Raw genomic sequence first — 22,918 nt, forward strand, 5'->3', positions numbered from 1 at the left:
CACTTCCCATGGCCGCCGCTCCAGTTGGACAATTGGCTGAAGCCCAGGATGGAAGAACTGGCGGAAGTGACATTATCAACGCGCGCCAGAAGTTTAGTAGGGTCGGGAAGGGTCGCCGTGGCGGGCGCCTGGGCCGCCTGTGGCTTAGCTTCGTTTTCGCGGCCCCGCAGTGGTCTCTGCAGGGACTCCAGGTAACAGCCCCTTTAGCTTTACCTCTTCTCTGAGGATTGGTGCAGAGGCGACCACTGCAGCGAGGCCCTGGGGCGATAGTGAGGGAGACGCTGAGTGGGCACGCAGGCCGCGCGGGGGCCGCTCCTCCCGGCTCGTGCCGACGCCGCTCCGGCCTGTACCGGCCGCCCACCCACCCCGGCCGCCTGTCCCGCCCGGTGCCCTCATCTGCTGTGCTTTAACAACGGCTTTCATCGTGCGAGTTCGGGTGCAGGGCTCCGGGAGTGCCCGGGACACAACAGTCCGGCACATCCAAGACCCGGAGTTCCTGTCCTGCCATCCTTTTCTCCTCGTTGATGTTGGAGGGCAGATTCAACCTGGCCTTTGTCCTCCTTTTTTTTGCTATCAGCAGGAATGGCTTTGTTATAAAGTTGTGCTTGAGACTTTAACGTTTTGTCAGAGGCTAGAGATTTCCGGCACGATAGAGCGTAAGCTGTAAATACACAGCGCTTGGCTTACAAGGCCTAGCTGTCTAGGCCCCAGGCCGTGTGCTTTTCTAATTTAAAATTCTAGGTAGGCTTCTGTGTGAAAAATAATACGCTTGAGTGGTTTATGCAGACACTGGGGGGCAATGCAAAATTAACTGATTCTTTTCCCTTATCTGTGATTGCCTTTTAAAAATTTGATGCTTCAATTTCCAAAATATGAACACACTCTGCAAACAACTTTCTTTTCAAAGGATAAGTTAGTATTATAGGATAAGTTATAAGTAATAGCTAACGATAGTAGTAACTAAGTAGGATTAAGTTAGAAGTAATAACTGTGGTTTTAATGGCACAGGTGAGTAAAAATGGTCGGTGCCATCACTGGCAATGAGGGATGACCTCTGAACAATCGTAACATCGGCCCGGACCTAGTGCTGCAGATTTCTTATGTAGACTCTGAGTTGCACTAAGGGGTCAGGAGCCACCAGTTTTGGAGAAAGCTCTTGTCATGTTTATGAGTGCTTGAAATCCTGCTCTCATTATTTCTTGCTTTAACCATAGCAGTGACTGCCTTACGGTGAACTTCCAGCCTCTAGTTTTATCTCTTTGAATTCATGCACACTTGCCAAAGTGGACCTACTCATGCTGCACTTCAAAATCTTGTCGCTGCTCTTTTGCCTATGTGATATGTAAAACTGGTAGACAGTGTGACCCCACTTACATTTGCTACCTCCTCTCCAGAGCTTGTCGCTTGCATATTGCATGCTTTTGCAGTCTTTGTCTCCTTGTGCTTGGTCTTTTGCCTGCAGTGCTGATTTGTAAATTCCTGCTTACCTTGCTAGACCCAAGTCCAGTGATCATGCTTTGTGAACACATTCCCCTTCAGGACACTTGGCAGTTGCTATGTCTTATCATCCACAGCATGTGTGCATTTGTTCTTGATGACCTACTGTATGCCAGGCATGGTGCTAAGACATTGGTGAGATTCTGCACTCCAGGAACTTGGCATAGTACACCTCTGTTACAGCACTTAAGTTTTGGAGTAATTATTTGTATACCCTTCACATGGAACTCTTTGATGCTAATGACTATTTCCTCTTCATATTTGCATCACTTCTATTGTTATTATAGGATAACAATTTAAAAAATATAATTTTATTATATCTGACATTTTCTGAACCAGAGTTTTTTGGGTTTTTTTCCCCCCTTTTTCAGTGATGAATATGTAGGATATATAGTCTTTGGTCCTTTGTCCTGTCAAAGTGATTGATTCTTTCATTCATCCAACAAATATCTGAGTGCTTGCTTTGTACCAGTACATGTTTGAAGCTCGTGTGTGTCTTTGGTATATAATTTGTAACTTTCAGACCAGCAAGTTCTATATGTGCCAATATCTTCTTAGATTTTAATGTTTAAACTGAAATCTACTAATAGCTAACATTTATCTTGGGCTTACTGAGTGATAACTAGATGCTGTTCTTGATATGTTGATGAGCCAGTACTGTTTGACTCTAGTTCTCAAAGCAACTCTAATCAAGGTAAGGAGCCATCTGAACTAAACTCAACAAAAGGTCTTTCAGTAGTCACTTGATTCTTTTTTCTAAAAGAAATAAAAAATGTGTAGCTAGTAAAGAAATGATGTGTTAAGGAAAACTAGATAGAGGCATAGTTTGTATTTATGTGTTCTAAAGAGGTCAAGTTATTGCATGTATAAAAACATGTTTTATTTATTTCTGTGTCTGTACATCTTCTATCACAGTGTTGTATTCAGTTAGATTGGGGCACCTAGATGGCTCAGTCAGTTAAGTGTCCAACTTTGGCTCAGGTCGTGATCTCATGGTTTGTGGGTTTGAGCCCCATGTTTGGCTCTGTGCTGATGGTGCAGAACCTGCTTGGGATTCTCTCCCTCTGCCATCCCTCACCCCCTGCCCCCCAGTGAATAAATAAACTTAAAAAAGAATAAAACAAGGCAAGAATGAAGCAGTATTTTTAAAAAAATAAATAACTTAGTAGATCAATAAATATCACGTTAAAATATGTTGGATCCAATTCACTGTTTATTGAAATTAACACCTAAGACATTGTGGAGGATATAAACTGACTGGAATATTTAAAAACCTCAACTTGGCCCAATAGCACTCTGTACACAGTGCTTAATACATTTTTCTACTCAGGGGTGTCTGGGTGGCTCAGTCGGTTGAGTGTCTGATTTCAGCTCAGGTCATGATCTCGTTGTTGGTGAGTTTGAGCCTCACATCGGGCTCTGTGCTGACAGAGCCTGGAGCCTGCTTCAGATTCTGTGTCTTCCTCTCTCTCTGCCCGCCCCCCCCCCCCGCTCTGTCTCTTTCTCTTTCAAAAATAAACATAAAAAATAAATGTTTCTACTCTGATTTGACAGTTTCCTTAGGAATGTGTTTTCTCTGAGTGTTTTTTCCCAAAAGTTTTTTTTGTTTCTTTGTTTGTTTTAGTGTTTATTTATTGGAGAGAGAGACATAGAGTGTGAGCGGGGGAGGTACAGAGAGAGAGACACACACACAGAATCTGAAGCAGGCTCCAGGCTCCAAGGTATCAGCACAGAGCCCAACTCGGGGCTTGAACCCACAAGCCTTGAGATCATGACTTGAGCCGAAGTTGGCTGCTTAACCGACTGAGCCACTCAGGCGCCTCGATTTCCCAAAAGTTTTTAAATATTGATTATGACACCTTATTTTTGAACATTCTAAGTATTAAAAACTAAGTTTTTAATGTTTATTTTTCGAGAGACAGAGAGACAAGAGTGTGGGCGGGGGAGGGGCAGAGAGCGAGGGAGTCATAGATTCCGAAGCAGGCTCCAGGCTCTGAGCTGTCAGCACAGAGCCCCATGTGGGGCTTGAATTCCTGAACTGTGAGATCCTGACCTGAGCTGAAGTCGGACTGAGCCACCCAAGCACCGCTGAACATTCTAAGAGCATTTAAATTAAACATGTAATAAAACACTTTTTGTTCTAGTGGTAGTTTTGCATGCGGTCACAATAAACATGGGAGGGAATAGGATTTCAGCATTATAAGGTTAAAAAAGTATATTCCAAAATAGCTTCATTGCTTTTTTCTAGTTTTTTTGTGTAATTATGAAACTGGTTCATAAAAGACTGTACAGCTTGTATTCTTACATTAAACCTCAAACTTTTTTCAAAGTGGCGTTACCGTTTCTTGGTGTGCACGAAGACAACGCAAGCAGCTGAGGAAATTGCTAAGAAGTGTGTACCGGGGATGCTTTAGGAAGAGACTGAATGCCGAGGCAAGTTCCAGTCCAAAGGTGTTTAATTTACCAAGAAGAAAGTGAACATCATGGATCAGAACAACAGCCTGCCACCTTATGCTCAGGGCCTGGCCTCCCCTCAGGTAATACAACTGGGGGGAGAGTGTAGATGGGACAGAGTCTACACTGTTAGAGGCAGTAGAAAAAGAAAGGAAGGGAATTTAACCATCTGTCGTTGAAATTGATTTATCTGATTTTAAGCCTCTTACTTTGTTGAAACATTGTATTAGGCTTTGAATAGGCTTGATAGTGTTAAATTTGAGGAGTTTATTTGGAAGTTAAAATATGTATTTGTCTATAAATCTTAATCTTTTGATAAATGTTTACGAAAGTGTTCCATATGACTATCGGGCCTTTGATTTTGAAAGTAACTTTTGCCAAGTTATTTTCTGTTTTTAGCATTTCTTTTTTATGTTTAAGGTTCCAAATAACATCTACTTTTAAAAAATTAACTCATGATAAGAACACCCACTTTAGGTGTGTTTTGATAATTGTGTACACCTGTGTGTATACAACTGCTCTGCTGATCGAGAGCTAAAGATAGTTTTGCTTAGCCTAGAAAGTCATACAAATGGAATCATACCAGTATGTGCTTTTTTTTGTGTATCTCTCTTCTTTGCCCAATATAACATCTGTATATCAGCAAATTCCTTTTTATTGCCGAGTAGTACTCGATTGTATGGATGTACCACATCTTGTGTATTTCCTCTCTAGTTGCTGACGTTGTGGGTGTTTTCAGGTTGGGGATATTATGAATAAAGTTGCTGTAAACATTTGTGAACAGGCTTTGTGTAGACTGTTTCTGTCTCTCTTGGGTAAATACTTATGAGTGGGATTGCTAGGTCTGTGGTAAGTGTGTGTTTCACTTTATAAGAAACTGCCAGACCATACTCTAGGTCCACCAGCAGCAATGTGAGAGTTCCGCTTGCTCTACATCCTCACTGACACTCTAACTTTTAGCCATTCTAGTGGTTGCTTAGTGCTGTTTCTTTGTGATTTTAATTTGCATTGTCCTGATGACGAACAATCTTGAGCATCCTGTCAATGCTTATTGGCCAACTGCATTATTTTCATTTGTAGAATGTCCTTCACATCTTTCGCCCATTTTTTTAACTGGCTTATTTGTTTGTCTTTTATTGAATTGTAATTGTTCTTTGTGTATTCTGGATACAGGTCCTTTCTGAGATGTAGGTATTGTAGATATTTTCTCTCAGTCTGTGGTGTGGCTTACTTTTTAATTTCTTAATGATATCTTTCAAAGAGTAGAAGGTCTTAATTTTTCTCTGCAGTCCATTTATCAATTTTATTTCAGCGTCAGTGCTTCTGTGTCCTAAGAAATCTTGGTTAACCCAAAGTCTTAAGGATTTTCTCTTTCTGATAAAGTTTTAGCTTTTACATGTGTGCCTGTGATCCATTTTGAGTTCATTTGTATACGTGACATAAAGAAAGGCAGACCTTTCAAAACCTCACTCTTTTTAAAGTCACATAACCTGAATTTTTTCTAGCCAGTATTTTACAGATGTGAGTGATCGACGCAGTATGATCGTACCTATACTATTAGGGCTGCGGTGTATGTTTGACCCTCCTCCTCTCATACTCTTTCTGCCACTATGTTGATGAAACAATTTAACATAAACCTTAGACAATTTTGGTTTATGCTTTCTGCCAAATAAAGTGGTGGAAGTGGGAGAGGATTGTGGCTCCTTTTTGGATTTTGCACGCATTTGAGCATCGGACGAAAACTATGGATTCCTTGATGCAGAAATACTAGGTATACTTTGAAGAGGTTCACAGAGTCACTGCAAACTCTGCAGGCTCTATGGGCTCTGTAGAGTTGGTGCTGGGTGAGGGCATTAGACTGGCTCCCAGAAAAACTTGGCTGTCATTGTGGCTTCTCTGCTGGTGAGACCTGTGGTCTTGGGGAAGTCCTTTAGCTTCTCCTGGTGTCAGTTTTCTTGTCCTTAATGTGGGAAGAACATTGAGTTTTTCCTTTCCCAAAGGGCTGTTATGAGATAAATTAATTATATCATAAATTATATATTAATAAATATATTATTAAATTAAATTAATAAATGTGACAGTATCTGGAAGTTAAGAAGCATTCAGAAAAATAAATTGATATTATTCTGATAGATGCATTGGATTTTCTTGATATAAACTTTTTGTATATGTGCTGCCGAAGCGAGCACAATATAAACTTTTTGGAGAGCAAATGATCCACATTTTTGAATAGTATTCTAATAATTGTCGTCATTATTGTTGCTAACACTTCAGTATCTTCTGCGTGCCTGTCATCGTGTTGAATGGGTTCAGTGGCATCTCTGGGGTAACTATATAATTTATTAGCCAAACTTGGACAGATACATTGCGAGTGAAATGGGGAACTACCCAGGTAGTATGCCAGGATAATAGTTTAAAAGCATGGGCAGTCGCTCCAATTATGTCCTTTATACTTTCTAGCAGTATTAGAACATCGTTATCCTGTTGATGTGCCTGAACGGTTAAGCAACTTCCTTGAGTGTTCACATGTAATAAGTGGCAGGGTTGGATTTCACACCCGGGTATAATTCTAAATACCAGGCTCTTACCTACTGTGCTGTGGTGAAGAAGAAAGTGATGTGTGTAAGGACAGCAAATGCCTTTCTGTTATGCATCATGACTCCATTTATATTCGGAAAGCATCTGTCTTTGTACATCTCACCTCCTCTTCTACCAGACAGGTGCTGGAAACAATACCAGCTCGCCTGACTTACTGTCCTCCTGACCTTCCACAGGGTGCCATGACTCCTGGAATCCCCATCTTCAGTCCGATGATGCCTTATGGCACAGGACTGACTCCACAGCCTATTCAGAGCACCAACAGTCTGTCCATCTTGGAGGAGCAGCAGAGGCAGCAGCAGCAGCAGCAACAGCAGCAACAGGCGCAGCAGCAGCAGCAGCAGCAGCAGCAGGCTCAGCAGCAGCAGCAGCAGCAGGCAGTGGCGGCCGTTCAGCAGTCAGCATCCCAGCAGGCGACACAGGCGGCCTCGGGCCAGACACCACAGCTCTTCCACTCACAGACTCTTACCACTGCACCCTTGCCGGGCACCACTCCCCTGTATCCCTCCCCCATGACCCCCATGACCCCCATTACCCCCGCCACGCCAGCCTCTGAGAGCTCTGGGATCGTGCCGCAGCTACAGTAAGTACTTTGTGTCTTTCCCTTAACCCAGAAGGGCCCCTTGCGGCGGGTGCTGCTCTTCTTTGTTTCAGACGGATTGAGTTGTTGAGGGGGTGGCACTAGTGGTCATCGTATGTCTAAATTTGCTCTTGCTCTGTCTCCCACAGGAGAAAGGATGCGAAGTTGCCTCAGTGAGTCAGTTCCCTTAGTAAAAGGCTCCCATAACATCGCCTCATATTGGGTAGATTGGGTAGCTCGCGTTTATGTCCTTGGGCCAAGCTATCAAATTGTTGTAGACATTTCCCTGCAGCTGATTTGCTGAATCAAGCCTTACATGGTCTCTTTCCCTTTGATGTTTTCTTTGGGAAGGGAAGATTAGTTACTTAGTTCACAATGGTCCTTGTTTGTCTTCATTGGTTATTATAAGGGCTGCATATAACTCTTTGGAGAGCTGTGTCCTTTCCACAAGCTGAGAATGTCTGTTCTTGCCCTCAGTGGATTTTTCTGTATAAATTAAATGGGTCCTATATGTATCAGAATTGGACGCAGGGTGGAGGTAGGAAAAAAGTCCTGAAAAATACACAAATATTCTCTTGTATCTACCAGTGTGAAGTACATAGCTTTTGCTTTCAGGAAGCATGGCCAAAGTGAAGGGTCATTTGCAATAATTAGTTCACCAGCCATCGCTGGTCATTTTTGTCACTAAGTAATATTTCATCGTAGATCCTGTTATCCAAATCTTGCCTCAGATTTTTGATCTGATGTGATTTTAAAAATCAGATGATTTTCATTTTAACACTTTAGAGAGATAATCCCTTGTTAGTTCACGTTTGTCAGCAACATTCCCTGGTGTCTTGCTTGTCTGGCTTTTATGGCCATTTAAGTTTTTACCTCTTGTTTAAATCATAAGTTATAACCAGTTGTGATGGGGTGTTTGTTTCATCTTGGCACCTTAACCCTTCTGGTATTCCACAAAGCATCTAGTCAGACACGTTACTGAGTTTCCATATCCATTAAGAACCCTGGTAGGTTGGGAATTCAGTGGCCTCTAAATCCTACAAGCTTATGAAGACTTGGGATAGATAATCAGTGAAAATATATAAGAACACATTTTTAAGGGGCGCTTGGCTGGCTCAGTTGGAAGAGCATGCGACTCTTGATCTTGGGGTTGTGAGTTTGAGCCCCATGTTGGGTGTATAGATTATTTAAATTAGTAAACTTAAAGAAAATCATACATTTTTAAGAAGAATTCTGGGGAGGTGGCAGAGCCAAGAAAATCCCTGGACCGAATGGCTTCGGTGAACTCTACCAGACATTTAAAGAAGAACTAATACCAGTCCTTCTCAAACTTATCTAAAAAATCGAGGGAACATTTTTTAACTCATTCAGTGAGGCCAGCAGTACGCTGACACCAAAGCCAAAGACACTAAAAAGTCTACAGACCGGTATCCCCATTGATCATTGATACAAAAATCCTCAAAAAAATACTAGGAAACATCATTAAGCAGCATGGTGTAGGATTATTCACCATGACCAAGTGGGATTTATTCTTAGAATGAAAGGGTAGATCAACATACAAAAATCAACCATTGGGGGTGCCTGGGTGGCTCAGTCAGTTAAGCATTCAATTCAATTTTGACTCAGGTCATGATCTCACTGTGAGTTCGAGCCCCTCATTGGGCTCTGTGCTGACAGCATGGACCCTTCTTGGGATCCTCTGTCTTCCTCTCTCTCTGCTCCTTCCCTGCTCATGCTCGCTCGCTCTCTCTCCCCCCCCCCCCCAAAGTAAATAACCTTAAAAAAATCAACCACTGTAATATACCACAACAATAAAATGAAAAGAAAACTGATACCTCAATTGATGCAGAAAAAGAATGGACAAAATTCAACACCCTTTCATGGTAAGAACACTCAACAAAATAGGAAAAGATGGAAACTGCCTTAACATAGTAAAAGCCATATTTAGAAAACCATAGCAAACCTAATACTTAACATTGAAAGACTTAATGCTTTTCCTCTATGATCAGGAACAAGGGAGGGACAACCTTTTTCTCCATCTCTTTTTTTCTTTTTTCTTTTTTATTTACATTTATTTATTTTTGAGAGAGAGAGAGACAGAGAGAGACAGAGCACACATTGGGGAGGGGCAGAGAGAGAAGGAGACAGAATCCGAAGCAGGCTCCATGCTCTGAGGTGTCAGCACAGATCCCGACGCGGGGCTCGAACCCACAAACAGATCATGACCTGAGCTGAAGTCGGATGCTCAACTGGCTGAGCCACCCAGGCACCCCGCTCTTTCTCCATTTCTATTCAACATAGTACCAGAGCAAGACAAAAAAAGGGTATCTAGAGTAGAAAGGAAGAGATAAAATTATGTGTTGGCAGATGTTATGATCTTATATGTAGAAAATCGTAATGAGTCCACAAAAAAACCTGTTAGCTATAATACGTGAGTTTATTTAGCAAAGTAGCAGGATACAAAGTTAACACTTGAAAATCAGTTGCATTTCTGTATATAGACAGTGAACAATATGAAAAGAAAATTACAGGTGTCCCTGGGTAGCTCAGTCGTCCTTGGGTAGCTCAGTCGATTAAGTGCCTGACTTCAGCTCAGATCGTGATCTCACGATTCGTGGGTTCGAACCCAGTGTTGGGCTCTGTGCTGACAGCTTAGAGCCTGGAGCCCACTTTGGATTCTGTGTCTCCCTCTCTCTCTATGCCCCTTCCCTGCTCACACTCTATCTCTCTTGAAAATAAACATTAAACATTTTTTTTGAAAAGCAAATTACAAAAACAATTCTATTAACAAGATCAAAAAGGATAAAATACACTAAAACCTTGAATTGTGGGTGACTTGTTCTCTGCATGTTTCGCAAGATGAGCAAACATTTCTAATAAATTTTAACTTGACAAATGAGCAGTGTCTTGCAATACGAGTAGCACGTGATGCTGAATGTCACATGATCACAACCTAGCCAATGGTTCTTGAAATTTGCTTTGATATACAAGTGCTTTGGATTACAAGCATGTTTCTGGATTGAATTATGCTCTCAAACCAAGGTTTTGCTGTACTTAGGAATTAACCAAGGATGTGAAAGACGTATGATGAGAACTATAAAACATTGCTGAAAGAACTTTAAAAAAGACATGAAAAGTGGAAACACATCTCAGGTTCATGGATTAGAAGATTTAATATTGTCAAAATTTTAATATTGCCCAAAATGATCTATAGGTGCAGTGCAATCCCTATCAAAATCCCAATGATATTTTTTGCAGAAGTAGAAAAAATCATGCTAAAATTCAAATGGAATCCCAAGGAACTTTGAATGGCCAAAAACAATCCTGAAAAGGAAGAGCAAACCAGAGGGCTCTCACTTCCTAATTTCAGAACTTACTACGAAGTTTCAGCAATCAAAACTGTGGTATTGGCATAAACACAGACATATAGACCAATGCAGTAGGATAGAGAGCCCAGAAATAACCCTTGCATATATGGTCAAATGATACTTGTCAAGCGTCCCAAGACTGTTCAATGGAGAAAAGATAGTGTTTTCAACTAATGGTGCTGGGACAACTGGATATCCACATGCAAAAGAATGAAGTTGGACCCTTAGCTAACACCAAATAAAAAACTAACTTAAAATAGATCAAAGACCTAAGTGTAAGACCTAAAACAATAAAACTCGGTGAAGAAAACATAGGACAAAAGCTTTGTGACATTGGACTTCACAATGTTTTCTCAGCTGTGACACAAAGGCATGGGTAACAACAGAAAAAACACAAAGTAGACTACATGACAATTTTAAAACTTGTAAAAATTTTTTTTAAAAAGAAAACTTGTATACCAAAAGACACTGTTCACAGAGTAAAAATGCAACCAACAAGAAGGGAGAAAATGCATCCCATGAAGGATTATTATCTAGATACTTAGAGAACTACTAAAACTCAACAATGAAAACCAAAGAGCCTGATTCCAAAAATGGGCAAAGGACTTGAATAGACATTTTGCCAAAGAAAATACACAAATAGCCAATAAGCACATGAAAGGATGCTCAACGTCACTAAACATTATGTAAATGCAAGTCAAAACTACAATGAGACTACCTCATACCCATTAGGATGGCTATTATCAAAAATAGTATAACAAGTGTTGGGGATATGGAGAAATTTGAACCCTTACGCACTGTTGCTTAAGAAGAAAAAAATACATGCAGCAAATATGTGACTAAATTTGTGGTAGATGTACCACAACTTGATTATTTCTTAAGTAGAGAAATGCTAAAGGCAGGTGTGTATATAAAATTAATTGGAAGGAAATAGGTGAGGTAGAAATGAAAACATTCATTGGGTTGATCATTTTTTTTTTCTAATGCTCATTTGTTTATTGAGTGAGAGAGAATCCCAAACAGGCTCCATGCTGCACTCGATCTCACGTACCGTGAGACCATGACCTGAGCCAGAATCAAGAGTCAGACACTCAAGTGACTGAACCATGCAGGCACCCCTTGGGTTGATTATTCCAATTGGCCTTACAATTGTCTATTAAAGAACACAGCTTGGGGCACCTGTGTGGCTCAGTCGGTCTGGCGTCCGACTTCAGCTCAGGTCATGATCTCATAGTTTGTGAGTTTGAGCCCCATGTTGGGCTCTGTGCTGACAGCTCAGAGCCTGGAACCTGCTTCAGATTCTGTGTCTCCCTCTCTCTCTGCCCCTCCCCTGCTCGTGCTCTGTCTCTGTCTCAAAAGTAAATAAACATTAAAAAAAAGTTAAAAGAGAAAAAAACACAGCTATCCTCTTATCCAACCCAGTTGTGAGCCATCAAGTTTTCAAACTGTTGCATTTTGACAGGACAGGAACCAAAAGCAGCAATGAGCTGGAAACAGCTGGAGATGTATTTGCAATCTGGAATCGGTATTCATACGACAGTGATGTCCCATGCCCGTGCATGATGGTTTATGGGCAATTAGTGTCATTCAAAGGGCAAATAAGGGCTTCATTCAGAAGGCCAAGGCATGGCTCTGCAGATAGATGGACTCAAAGCCTGGCTACCACTTAGGAGCCGTGTTTGTCTGGAGCAAGGATCCCATTTTATCTGGAGCAACCATGCCATTTAAGCCTCAGCTTCTGCATCTGAAAATGTGAATACTAATAGTTATTACTTCATAGTGCATTATAAGTATTAAGTGGGGTAACCCATGTAAAATGCTCACCATGGTGTGTGGTAAACATAATAAATGTCAACAATGTAAATTTTTTTAAATTTTAATTTTTATTTATTTTTATTTAAAAAACTTTTTAATGTTTATTTATTTTTGAGAGAGAGAGGGAGGGAGAGAGAGGGAGAAAGAGAGACAGAGCATGAGCGGGGGAGGAGCAGAGAGAGAGGGAGACACAGAATCCAAAACAGGCTCCAGGCTCTGAGCTGTCAGCACAGAGCCCGACGCGGGGCTCAAACTCACGAACCGTGAGATCATGACCTGAGCTGAAGCCGGACGCTCAACTGACTGAGCCACCCAGGTGCCCCAATGTAAAATTTTTTTAATTAAAATTTAAACTGACCTAATTACATTGTTCTAGTAAAAGAATCAGATTTCTAGATAATTATCTAACACTTCATCCTGTAAAAGTTAAATGATCATGCTTTCTTTTAAAATTTCTTGCAGAAATATTGTATCTACAGTGAATCTTGGCTGTAAGCTTGACCTAAAGACCATTGCACTTCGTGCCCGAAATGCTGAATATAATCCCAAGGTCAGAGCAATTACAATGTATTTCAAACTATAATAATACAGGAATTTGTTGTTAAAGGTCCCTAGACCAAAACGTGTTATGCATAAGTTTGTTGATACCAACAAAATGAGGAATTAAAGAAAATTGTGTATTGTTTTTTATTGAGAGACCCTAGAATCACAGCAGTCTACAAGATAAAGTACTAAATTTATTTACCCATTGTGATGGGGATCTTGTGACATTAAAAAACAAAATATGTGGTATGATTTCATTTATGTTTTGAAAACCATATAGAATGGAATGATACGCTGTCTGGAATTTACTTGAAAATAAAACAATTAGAGAATTGGGGAAGGGCACATGGGTGAAACAAGATAGGCCAGAAGTTAATAATTGTCAGGGTTGGGTAATAAGTACAGGGAGTTTATTATATTTTTCTATGTATAACTTTTAAACTTTATAAAAAATATTATGGGGTAAAAATACCTATGATACTTTTTACATTAACATAAGCAGCCTGAGTACATGGTAAGGCTTTTGTCTCTGCACTGGTAGATAAGTTGTTTTTTAAAAAAATAGTAAATATTTGCATTCACAAACGGATGGACATTCTTCAAGGACTAGACAGACCAGGCCTCTGAGTGGAGATGATCGGATTGAAGAAGAGCTCTCTGGTAGGGCCCTGTAGAAGACAGTTCCCCTAAAGTGGGAGAATCTATTAGCGTGCTGTTTGCTTTCATACATGGGGAACCACTATTAAACTGGTTTCGTTTAACAAAGGAAAAATAAGATTTTATATAAGAAAAAAGGAGAAGGCAGAAGGACACACTTGAGAATCTGAGTATTCTATTTGACAGGCTATCTGTGTCAGTGTCTGTGCCTCTCAGTTTTTCCAGATTACCGCCATATCCTTTACTGATGTCCCTTGTTCCCCCTTTGGTGAAACTCCCAGTCTAGGTTGCCCATGCGGATTTGACTCCTTTTCTTATGTGGTGTCATTATTTGAATGTCATCTTGAAATAGTGTCCAAGTGGCAGCATGTAAGCTTACCTGGATGTTAGACAGTGGAGAAATATCATAAGAAATAAGTGAAATTCACTTCATACATCCAGTATTTTTTAGTTTGCTTACACCTAACCAGAAGGATTAACTCCCCAAGAATCAGCTTGGTCAATTTTAGGAACAGAAAGTCTTTTTTCTCAACTTATTGATTGTTCTGTTCTGTGCCTCCCTGCACCCCCCAAGTATTTATCCCATTTGTTAACAATTGTGCCAATACTACTTGGCCGGCCGGTAAATAGTTGAGGACACTTTTATTATCTGGCTCTGTTTTAGCCAGTGAAGTTATGATAAAGCATTTGTTAGGTGAGTGGTTTCATTTGTTGTTTGAGCCACAATCCAGAAACTTCTGTTTTAGTTTGGGAACTCCTGGTCAGGGTAGAGATCTCATACACTGGGTGAAATCATGTTCTTGTACCACATTTTGTCAACAGCACAAAATGATTAAACACAAGGGGAAGAAGTGAGAAAGAACAGGCAGTATATATACCAAGTGTGTTGTCCTATCCTTGATTCCAAGCTCTTGGGAGGAAGCTGTATTTTCAGGAGTCATCACTTTCTGGAGGTCTTTTAGTAGATTCGGGGTCAATCTTCAGGCAGAACCCATGCCCAGTTGGATTCTGAGTACATGCAAACCGGGGAAGTTATCCATGTGTCTAATCCTGGTGCTTGAGAATGGTATTTCAGTTAGAGTCTCAAATGTTTTCTTCTACGCAGTTTGAAGCTGACTTTCACTGATAATCGCTTTCATGTTTCTGTCTGCTGCCTGTACATCACCTAGAGATGTGTGCGGTGATGTTTTCTTTAGAAACGTGGCTTACCCATAATGGGGCATGCGACTGTGTATACGACTGACGTTGGTTTGACCAGGGCAGGTTTCCTGTGCTATCCAAAAGTTTGCATTAAGTCACTTTGCTTTCATTAAAGACCTACATTAGTGCCTGTTTTTGCCAACGGAAAGAAATCTGAAGAGAATTTCTGCTTTTACAAAATGGTGATTGTTCCTCACTTTACTCCATTTGGGTTTATGGAAGGTTTCACAGGAACACTCTACTTTTCAGTAGCAGGGGAAACCTGTTTTTGACAAGACCAAGATATATCAAGGTTGGGACAGTTAGTAGGAGCCAGGCCAGTTTTCATGCATCTTTCAGGAATAGTGTCATGGGGTGAGAATTTGCAGGGATTTTGGGGTGTAACACCCTGTCATTAGGGCTAGGATTGTAGGGCAAGAAAAATAAAACTCTTTTTGGAAACTTGGAGTGTTTTAGCACTTGCCTTTTAACAAAGGAAAACTTCAGTCAACAGGAGAACTATGTACATACTATTAAACGGTGTATCTAAACTCTGGGCACTCAATCAAATCTAAGAGGAAGTTCAGAGCCTTGCCCTCTATTATGTGAGAACTGAAGATATGGCATTTCTCAGCAGCCTTTTGAACTTCTCAAGTTGAATATCCCCAACATTTTTGTAAAATTTGAATCAATGTACGTATTTGTCTTTTTTTTTTTTAGTGTGGCTTTTTGTGTGTGTGTGCATATGCATAAGTATTAAAACTTGAGGATGACTTTGACACCCAACTATTTTGAGATATTTAAATAAAACAAAGAGAAAGACAATGACCAAGTTTCTGCCTCCCTCCTCAACCATAAAAACTATATATATCATTGTGTCGTCATTGGCAGCTAACCCTAGTAAGAACTGCATGAGTTAGAGAAGCCATTTTCCTTAGAGTAGGCTGTACAATCAGAAATCTGATTGTACAGAAATCAGAAATCAGAAGTCTGATTTCTCTAATAAGTCATTAATTTATTTTTAATGTTTTAATTGGAGATAACCAAAGAAAATAGACAACTCTTATTGTCCTAATAACATAAACCCAAATCTTATTGAATGTTAATATTTACTCATGAACCTCTAGTAAGATAACTGTTTTAGAAGAATGAGCTTTTGTAACAGAATATATCTTATAACAACATTTAAAAGTTACGCTGTATCAATGTAAAAATATTAATGTAAAATATACCTTGATTATTTTAAATATATGAGTCATTATTGAATGACTTATTCTAGGATGTATCATCAGAAAAAAACAGAATGAAGTAAGTTTAGATTTATTTTCATAGTTTACTAAAATACGTTTTTTTAAGGAAAGGGAAGTAAACTGGTTGGGTTTAGGTTGGAGTAGTATTTAAGAGTTACATAGAAAGCAGACAAAATAATTTTGTAGAAGTGTAGGGGTATGTTTGTCAGCTGAACCAGGTAAGTTGGATAAATATATGTTAGCTGTACATTGAGAAAAAAGTTAAGTGATGGTCCTGGAGTGAGTTTCTAAATCTCTGTCTTTTATATACAAGTGAGAAAGATGTAGCCTAGGTAGAAATGTCCAAAATAAAAGTTGCTGTAATAACTGTCTAAGAAAGAAAATGACTCCTTTAATTATTGAGACTTTTTGGTCTGCTTGGTTGAGCTAAGTAAAATTTGGAGGACATCAAATATGGCTGATTATTTTAGAACCCTTTCTTTTTACAGTAAGAATAAATCTTTATGGTTGCCCAGTAGCCATTGAGGAAACCACAAAGATACTTCAATGTAAAAACAGTTCTTTTTTTTGTTAATTTTATTTTATTTAGAGTGAGAATTTAAGAAAGAAAACGGAAAAGCCAGAACTGTTGAACTTCTTTCATCATTTAAAGCATTTTACCTTTGACTTTGAAATGTAATATCAGCATATTAAGTTAGACAGTACATATCTAATGTTGAATTTTTGAAGGTTAACACACAAACCTGGATTTGTAAGGTTGAATTTGTGATAAACTGTAACAATTTCCTTAATAAGAAGATAAAGTGTATATTTATTATCTGTTGTGCCTCCTGTATAGTCTCAACCATTTCTATTAGTTATCTTCAGCCAGAGCAATTCAATGTTGTGTCCTACGGACATAAGGGAAACTAGCAGGTAGATAACCAAGAAATGTCTTGCTGTCTGTTCATCGGTACACGTCATATGTCCCTTTTTTAATCGTTTAAAGTGGTAAAATAAACATGTATATCTCCATTTGTCCTTCCACCAAGTAATAGAATGGCTCTTATACAGCATATAAAAATGAAAGTAAAGGCTAAATAAAAACTGTTTATTGGCCAGGTTTTTATCTTTATCTTAAGAAATTATGTAAATATTAGACATTTTTAAAGTATTTTTCTAAAATCCCAAGGTAGCTAAGATCTGGAAGTAACCATTTATGCACTGTGGTAAGCCAGTATACAGGGTGTATGTAGCATTATGATAATTAATCTTTTATCTATTATTTTATTTTGGATACATAATTCTACAATGTTATAGTCTCTAATGAAATGATATTATTTGATCAATAAAATCAGTAGAGGGAATTTAGGAAATGCAAGGTTAGGCTTTTCTGGGACTTGTACAAACTAGAATGTAGTGCTTGTATTTTTGCATGGTGGTAAAATCTGCAGGAAGACAGAGCAGTTTTAAAACTAAAATTGCAAAAGGAATCTAATTTGTTAAAGAGCTATCCTGATTAGAAATACATGAATATTTCTTATGTAATCATCAGATATTAAAATTTTAGAGTTATTTGCAAGTAATTTTTTGCTTTTTATCATGTAAACTAGTAATGGAGGCCATTCATTCAACCCACAGCTGAAATATGTTCCCCTCGAGTTACGATGTTAGCAGTAAAAACATTGTTAAAAAGTCGAAATTAAAAATAAAAGGTTTGATTTTTTTCTTAATTTGCAATTTTATGTGTTGATACTTTAATACTGTTTCTAAAAGCTAGCTGGAAACAGAAGGTCACTCCACTACATATTGATATGTTTGTAATTTGATTTACTCCCTCTGGAGGTAGAAAAGGTTTATCAATCGATTTGCCAAAAAAAATCAGTAAGTTAACAGTTCTAGAAGCTAGCAAATATAAGGTAGAAACAGAGGCACTGATATTTATTAAGGACGTAATTAAAGTAAAATTTTTTGCAAAGATTAGTTGTTGTTGCAATGGTGTGGAAGAATACACAGATCTTGGTTCAACGTACTCAGTAGTCACTGTATTCTGCTCCCTGTGCAAAGAAAAGCATGCGTGCTGCCCGGTGATGTAAGAGACCCATGTATAGGAACATGTGCCAGGGATTTTGAGAACTCTCCATTTTACCAGTCGTGACGTTCATTGTCTTACTCTCCTAAAGGAAGTCAGTCTGGCGTGACCTCATTAACAATTGTCTCTGACCATTTTAGCGGTTTGCTGCTGTTATCATGAGAATAAGAGAGCCCCGAACCACTGCACTAATATTCAGTTCTGGGAAAATGGTGTGCACAGGAGCCAAGAGGTAGGTTTAAGGAGTTTATTCTCCTGGTTGTACGTTACCATGGTTACTCAGTTGCATTTTATGTGTCTTTGATAAAATGGAACATCCAAGCTGTTACTAAGAATCCCTTTATGTAACAAATTTTATGTATAACACAAATTCATCCCCAAGTGAAAACACATTGGTCATGAATCACAAAATTTCTGAGCAGATGGTGTGAGAGTGTATAGATCTGCTTGGTACTGGCAGTGGGACAGACCACGTAGATGCCCGCTGCTCCTTGTTGTAAATAGGCTTCATCATGAGAGTTAGGGTTTATTCAGGTCTTAAGATGTCTACCCCTTTCATAAATGCTATTGCCTATATTCTGCGTCTGTTTGAAGTGATCCTGTCTGTGAAGGTTAGTGCTTTGGGGCCTGGCTGTAAACCTTCCTTGTCTTACAGAGTCCATGTAATTGGTAGAAGGCGAAGGTTGGAGGAAGATTAGTGGCATCAGCTTCATAGAGCTTGAATAAGTGAAGGAAATTAAGCTCTTAAAATAAAAACTAATATGACTTGGAGTTGTCTACACACCAAGAGGGCTGCAGATGTTTTTGCTTATTCTGAACTTTGAAGTTGTCTTTTTTTTTTTTTTTAATGTTTGTTTAGTTTTGAGAGAGAGAAACAGTGCAAGTGGGGGAGGGGCAGAGAGCTAGGGAGACACAGAATCGGAAGCAGGTTCCAGGCTCCAAGCTGTCAGCACAGAGCCGGAAGTGGGGCTCGGACTTGTGAAACAGCGAGATCATGACCTGAGCTGAAGTCGGACGCTTAACCCACTGAGCCACCCCCGCGCCCCTGAAGTTGTCTTTAATGAGGGGAAGGCCATTGGTGTGGACACAGTGGTTCCTGATCTCCTGTGTTACCTTTTTCAGAAGGCAAGGTGTGGGTCTCTCCCTGGCTTCCACATAAGTCTTCATTTCGGGGTCTTGCTTGTTTTTTCCTTGATGGGTCATCAAAAGCTTCTGGCTTATCAATAAATGCTGGGTGTTTTTTTCTTTCCCAGACATGCTATTCATTCACTGTTTAGCTGTCTTTATCCATTTGCTACACACTGAATAGTGGGTATCTAGTTGCATGATTATTTTGTCAAGATAGGAATCCACAAATAAATTTATTTTCCTCAAGAAAAAAAAAGCATTGCAAGTAGGTATGTTTAATTTCTGTTATCCCTAACCCTTGCACTTGAGAGTCTTTTGCTTATGATAGTATTATTGCTTTTATTTTGCTTTTCTTACATAGGCCGTACATTACTAAGCCATAGTTTTATCCAACAGATGAGTTATAGGAATGGATAAAGAGAGATTTAATATAAAAGAAGATACAATTAGAGTATGCATTATCTAAGTATAAATCTCATTAATATTTTCCTATTAAAATGAAATTGTTAATTTTCACCTTAGGAATTTGTAGGCTAAAATACAGTAATCGTAATGATCATGGTGATGATGAGATGTTCCACATCTGTAAAATCTGGGCATATCAGTAGTCTGATGCATTGAATTTTGAATTCAGTAATTTTGAATTTCGAATAAAATTTTATTTTAGCTGGCTTTGACTATGACTATCTCACTTTTTCTTCTCCCTAGTGAAGAGCAGTCCCGACTAGCAGCAAGAAAATATGCCAGAGTTGTACAGAAATTAGGTTTTCCAGCAAAGTTCTTGGACTTCAAGATTCAGAATATGGTGGGGAGCTGTGATGTGAAATTCCCTATAAGGTTAGAAGGCCTCGTGCTGACCCACCAACAATTTAGTAGGTGAGTCTGAAATGTATTGTGATTGCCTTTGGCAACAATTCACTTATAATCTGTGTAAACATTATTCATGATAAAACATACGCAGAACAGTCGGTATGTAAGAACAAGGGATGTACTGATAGATGTATTGAATGTTGAAGTTTCTTCTTTCTGTCTTGGAAAATACATTTTTCTCACCATTCTCCTACCTCCCATTTCACTTATTGACATCCACAACTCCCCTCGACTGGGATGAAATTGGCTCCCTGTTATTTTATTGCTCAATAAATGCATTTTAAATGCATGAATTAAATCCGCAACCTGTTATGTCAACTCTTGTCCCCAGTTGTTTGAATTTCTCTAGTGAACATTATACGAGCTGTACCAGTAAAGTATAAACTTGAGTGAAATGATTATTATTTCCTCTTACTTTCCCTGCCACCTACAAGGCCACTGCCCACTTCTCCAGCCTCTCTGCTTCCAGCACTGCTTAGACTTGCCCTGCCCTTCTTGGACCAGGGCTCTTGGTCCAAGTTTTATACTTGGCACCTTCTTGTTATACTTTTCACCTAGGAAACCCCCACTGGCACTTCAGATATCCACCCAAGATGCCACTTCCTCAGAGAAGCCTGTCCTGCATTTCCCAGTAGGTTAGCCACACACAGCGTTACTGTTTTCAGTCTGTCTGAACTGGGAGCTTGAGGCTGCTACGACATCAGAAAATCCAGACTCATTAGAAATAGAGTTCGTTGGTCTTCAAGTGCCCATGACAGGTCACCCTCACCGGCCTTAAGTTCTCTTTCCTCGGGTTGGCCTCGCAGTGAATTTGCCGTTTAGTCAGTATTTTCCCTGTGCAGGTCCTCGTTTTGCCTGAAGCGTGGACAGCTTTTAACTTCTCAACTGTTTTTGTCATTTTCCTCCTAGTTACGAGCCAGAGTTATTTCCCGGTTTAATCTACAGAATGATCAAACCCAGAATTGTTCTTCTTATTTTTGTTTCTGGAAAAGTTGTTTTAACAGGTAAGTTGTAACAGGAAGTAGTATCCAGAGGTTTGCGAGAGTTTCAAGCACAGCATTTTCTCAGTGCTGAGAAGTAATTTCAGTTGGCTGGCAAGTGGTGAAGACACCTTTGCCCCTTTCTTCTCCTCACCCTAACACTCTGATGAGAAACATACGCACCAAGGGGGTGAGAGCAGGGAAGATGGCCATTACGTTGCTTGAGAGATGGCATTTTAAGCTGGAAATCCTCCTGTAAAGCTTTGAGATTCATCTGTGTCGTTTGGAGACAACAGAGGGAAGTTTAGGAGAGCTTGCTTAAAGGCAGCAAGTGGGAGAATAAGATTTGGTCATTCCTTCTGCACTGCTTGGGTCACGAGCTGCTCAGGTCCCAAGCTGGTGCAGGGACTAACACTGGTCACATGTGGTGGACTGCAGGGCAGGAGGCTGGAGTCATCTAGGGCACTGCTTTGTGGCTTAAAAAGCCATTTTAAGAAAATAGTACTTTAAAAACAAAAACAGGGTTGTATCAAGGGATTCCCTCATTAGTGTTCTAATGTCTGCATCTGTCAGTCTAACTGGGAATGGAGAGAATTGTGCTTGTGGTGTTAAAGTAATTTTACCTTTTAAACATGTTAAGAACAGCTATTTCAGACTCCTCTCTTCTCTGACTTGTCTTCATAGGTGCTAAAGTCAGAGCAGAAATTTATGAAGCATTTGAAAATATCTACCCTATTCTAAAGGGTTTCAGGAAGACGACATAATGGCTGTTAATGTACTCCTGCCTCTGCACCCACTTGTTCTTTTTTTTAAAAACAAATCAGTTTTGGTACATTTAAATGGTGGTGTTGTGGAGGGTCCCAGTTTGGTGAGAAGATGGGCGTTCTGTGGGTTGCAGCACCAGGTGAAGCTCTCCGGCGTGCACTCCCCGTGGCGATGCTGGGAAGTGGTCTTCTGCGCAGAGAACACTGCAGCATTATGTAAGTTGCTCGTACTGTGCTGCTGTTTGAGTTGTGCTGCCTGTTTATTTATAATTAGATTTTAAACACATACTGCTGTTGACAAGTTGGTTTGAGGTACAGAACTTCCAAATGTTAAAGCCACCTCTGCAGTTGATTGGACTTTTTCTTTTAATTTCTTCCCCATAAACCAGTTTTTATATTTCTACCAGAAAAGTAAAAATCTTTTTTAAAAGCGTTGTTTTTCTAATTCGTGACTCCTAGGGGTTATTTTTGTGCCAGACACATTCCGCCTTTTCAGTATTGCAGGACAGAATAGATGTATTAAAGAAAACAAATGGCTGTACATATTTTTCTTCCTTCGGAGTACTCTGTACAATAAATGCTGTTTATAAAAGTGTTAGATTGATGTTATAAATGATACCTTGTAAGATTCATGTGACCATACTGGTAAAGTTTGTATTTTAGATATAATTGCCTGAAACCATTTCAGTGTGTGCTTGCTTGCTTGTTTGTTTCAGTCAACATTTCATTGTATGTTGCAGTTTTAATGGAAGAACTACCTGAAAATTTAAGGTTGGTCACGAAACATGTATTTATGATGTTCCATAAATTGAGCACTTCCTGTTTCCCAGATACATTGCCTGCAATTCTCACAAAACCTGTAACTAGGTTTTGTTCCTCTTTTTTTTTTTTTCAACGTTTTTTATTTATTTTTGGGACAGAGAGAGACAGAGCATGAACGGGGGAGGGGCAGAGAGAGAGGGAGACACAGAATCGGAAACAGGCTCCAGGCTCCGAGCCATCAGCCCAGAGCCTGACGCGGGGCTCGAACTCACGGACCGCGAGATCGTGACCTGGCTGATGTCGGACGCTTAACCGACTGCACCACCCAGGCGCCCTTGTTCCTCTTTCTTAGGTGAGGAAACTCTGGCCTCAGCTGAGGGATGAGGCATTTGTCCCAGGTTA

The 22,918-nt window shown here is 39.7% G+C and overlaps 1 protein-coding gene across 2 annotated transcripts; it reads left to right on the forward strand.

Moving 5' to 3' along the window:
- The first annotated feature begins 64 nt into the window (after positions 1–64).
- On the forward strand, positions 65–22,436 carry LOC122490211 (TATA-box binding protein). 2 transcript variants are annotated; one of them, XM_043592824.1, is made up of 8 exons: positions 65–191; positions 3,828–4,034; positions 6,726–7,132; positions 12,775–12,862; positions 18,153–18,244; positions 19,849–20,016; positions 20,920–21,014; positions 21,675–22,436. In XM_043592824.1, exons 2-8 carry the CDS (start codon positions 3,981–3,983, stop codon positions 21,752–21,754), a joined length of 984 nt encoding a protein of 327 aa, XP_043448759.1. In that variant the 5' UTR covers positions 65–191; positions 3,828–3,980; the 3' UTR covers positions 21,755–22,436. The 2 variants fall into 2 exon arrangements, with proteins under 2 accessions (XP_043448759.1, XP_043448760.1); XM_043592825.1 differs by lacking the exon at positions 65–191 and adding an exon at positions 289–741.
- Positions 22,437–22,918: the final 482 nt, after the last annotated feature.

The sequence above is a fragment of the Prionailurus bengalensis genome, chromosome B2 (assembly GCF_016509475.1).
Source record: "Prionailurus bengalensis isolate Pbe53 chromosome B2, Fcat_Pben_1.1_paternal_pri, whole genome shotgun sequence".
Lineage (NCBI taxonomy): Eukaryota > Metazoa > Chordata > Mammalia > Carnivora > Felidae > Prionailurus > Prionailurus bengalensis.

Excerpts from the sequence above, each read along its gene's own strand:
- LOC122490211 (XM_043592824.1), top strand. The coding sequence starts at position 3,981 with ATGGATCAGAACAACAGCCTGCCACCTTATGCTCAGGGCCTGGCCTCC. Across the intron at positions 12,863-18,152 it reads ATGCTGAATATAATCCCAAG|CGGTTTGCTGCTGTTATCAT; the intron begins GTCAGAGCAATT and ends TGACCATTTTAG. Across the intron at positions 20,017-20,919 it reads ACCCACCAACAATTTAGTAG|TTACGAGCCAGAGTTATTTC; the intron begins GTGAGTCTGAAA and ends TTTTCCTCCTAG.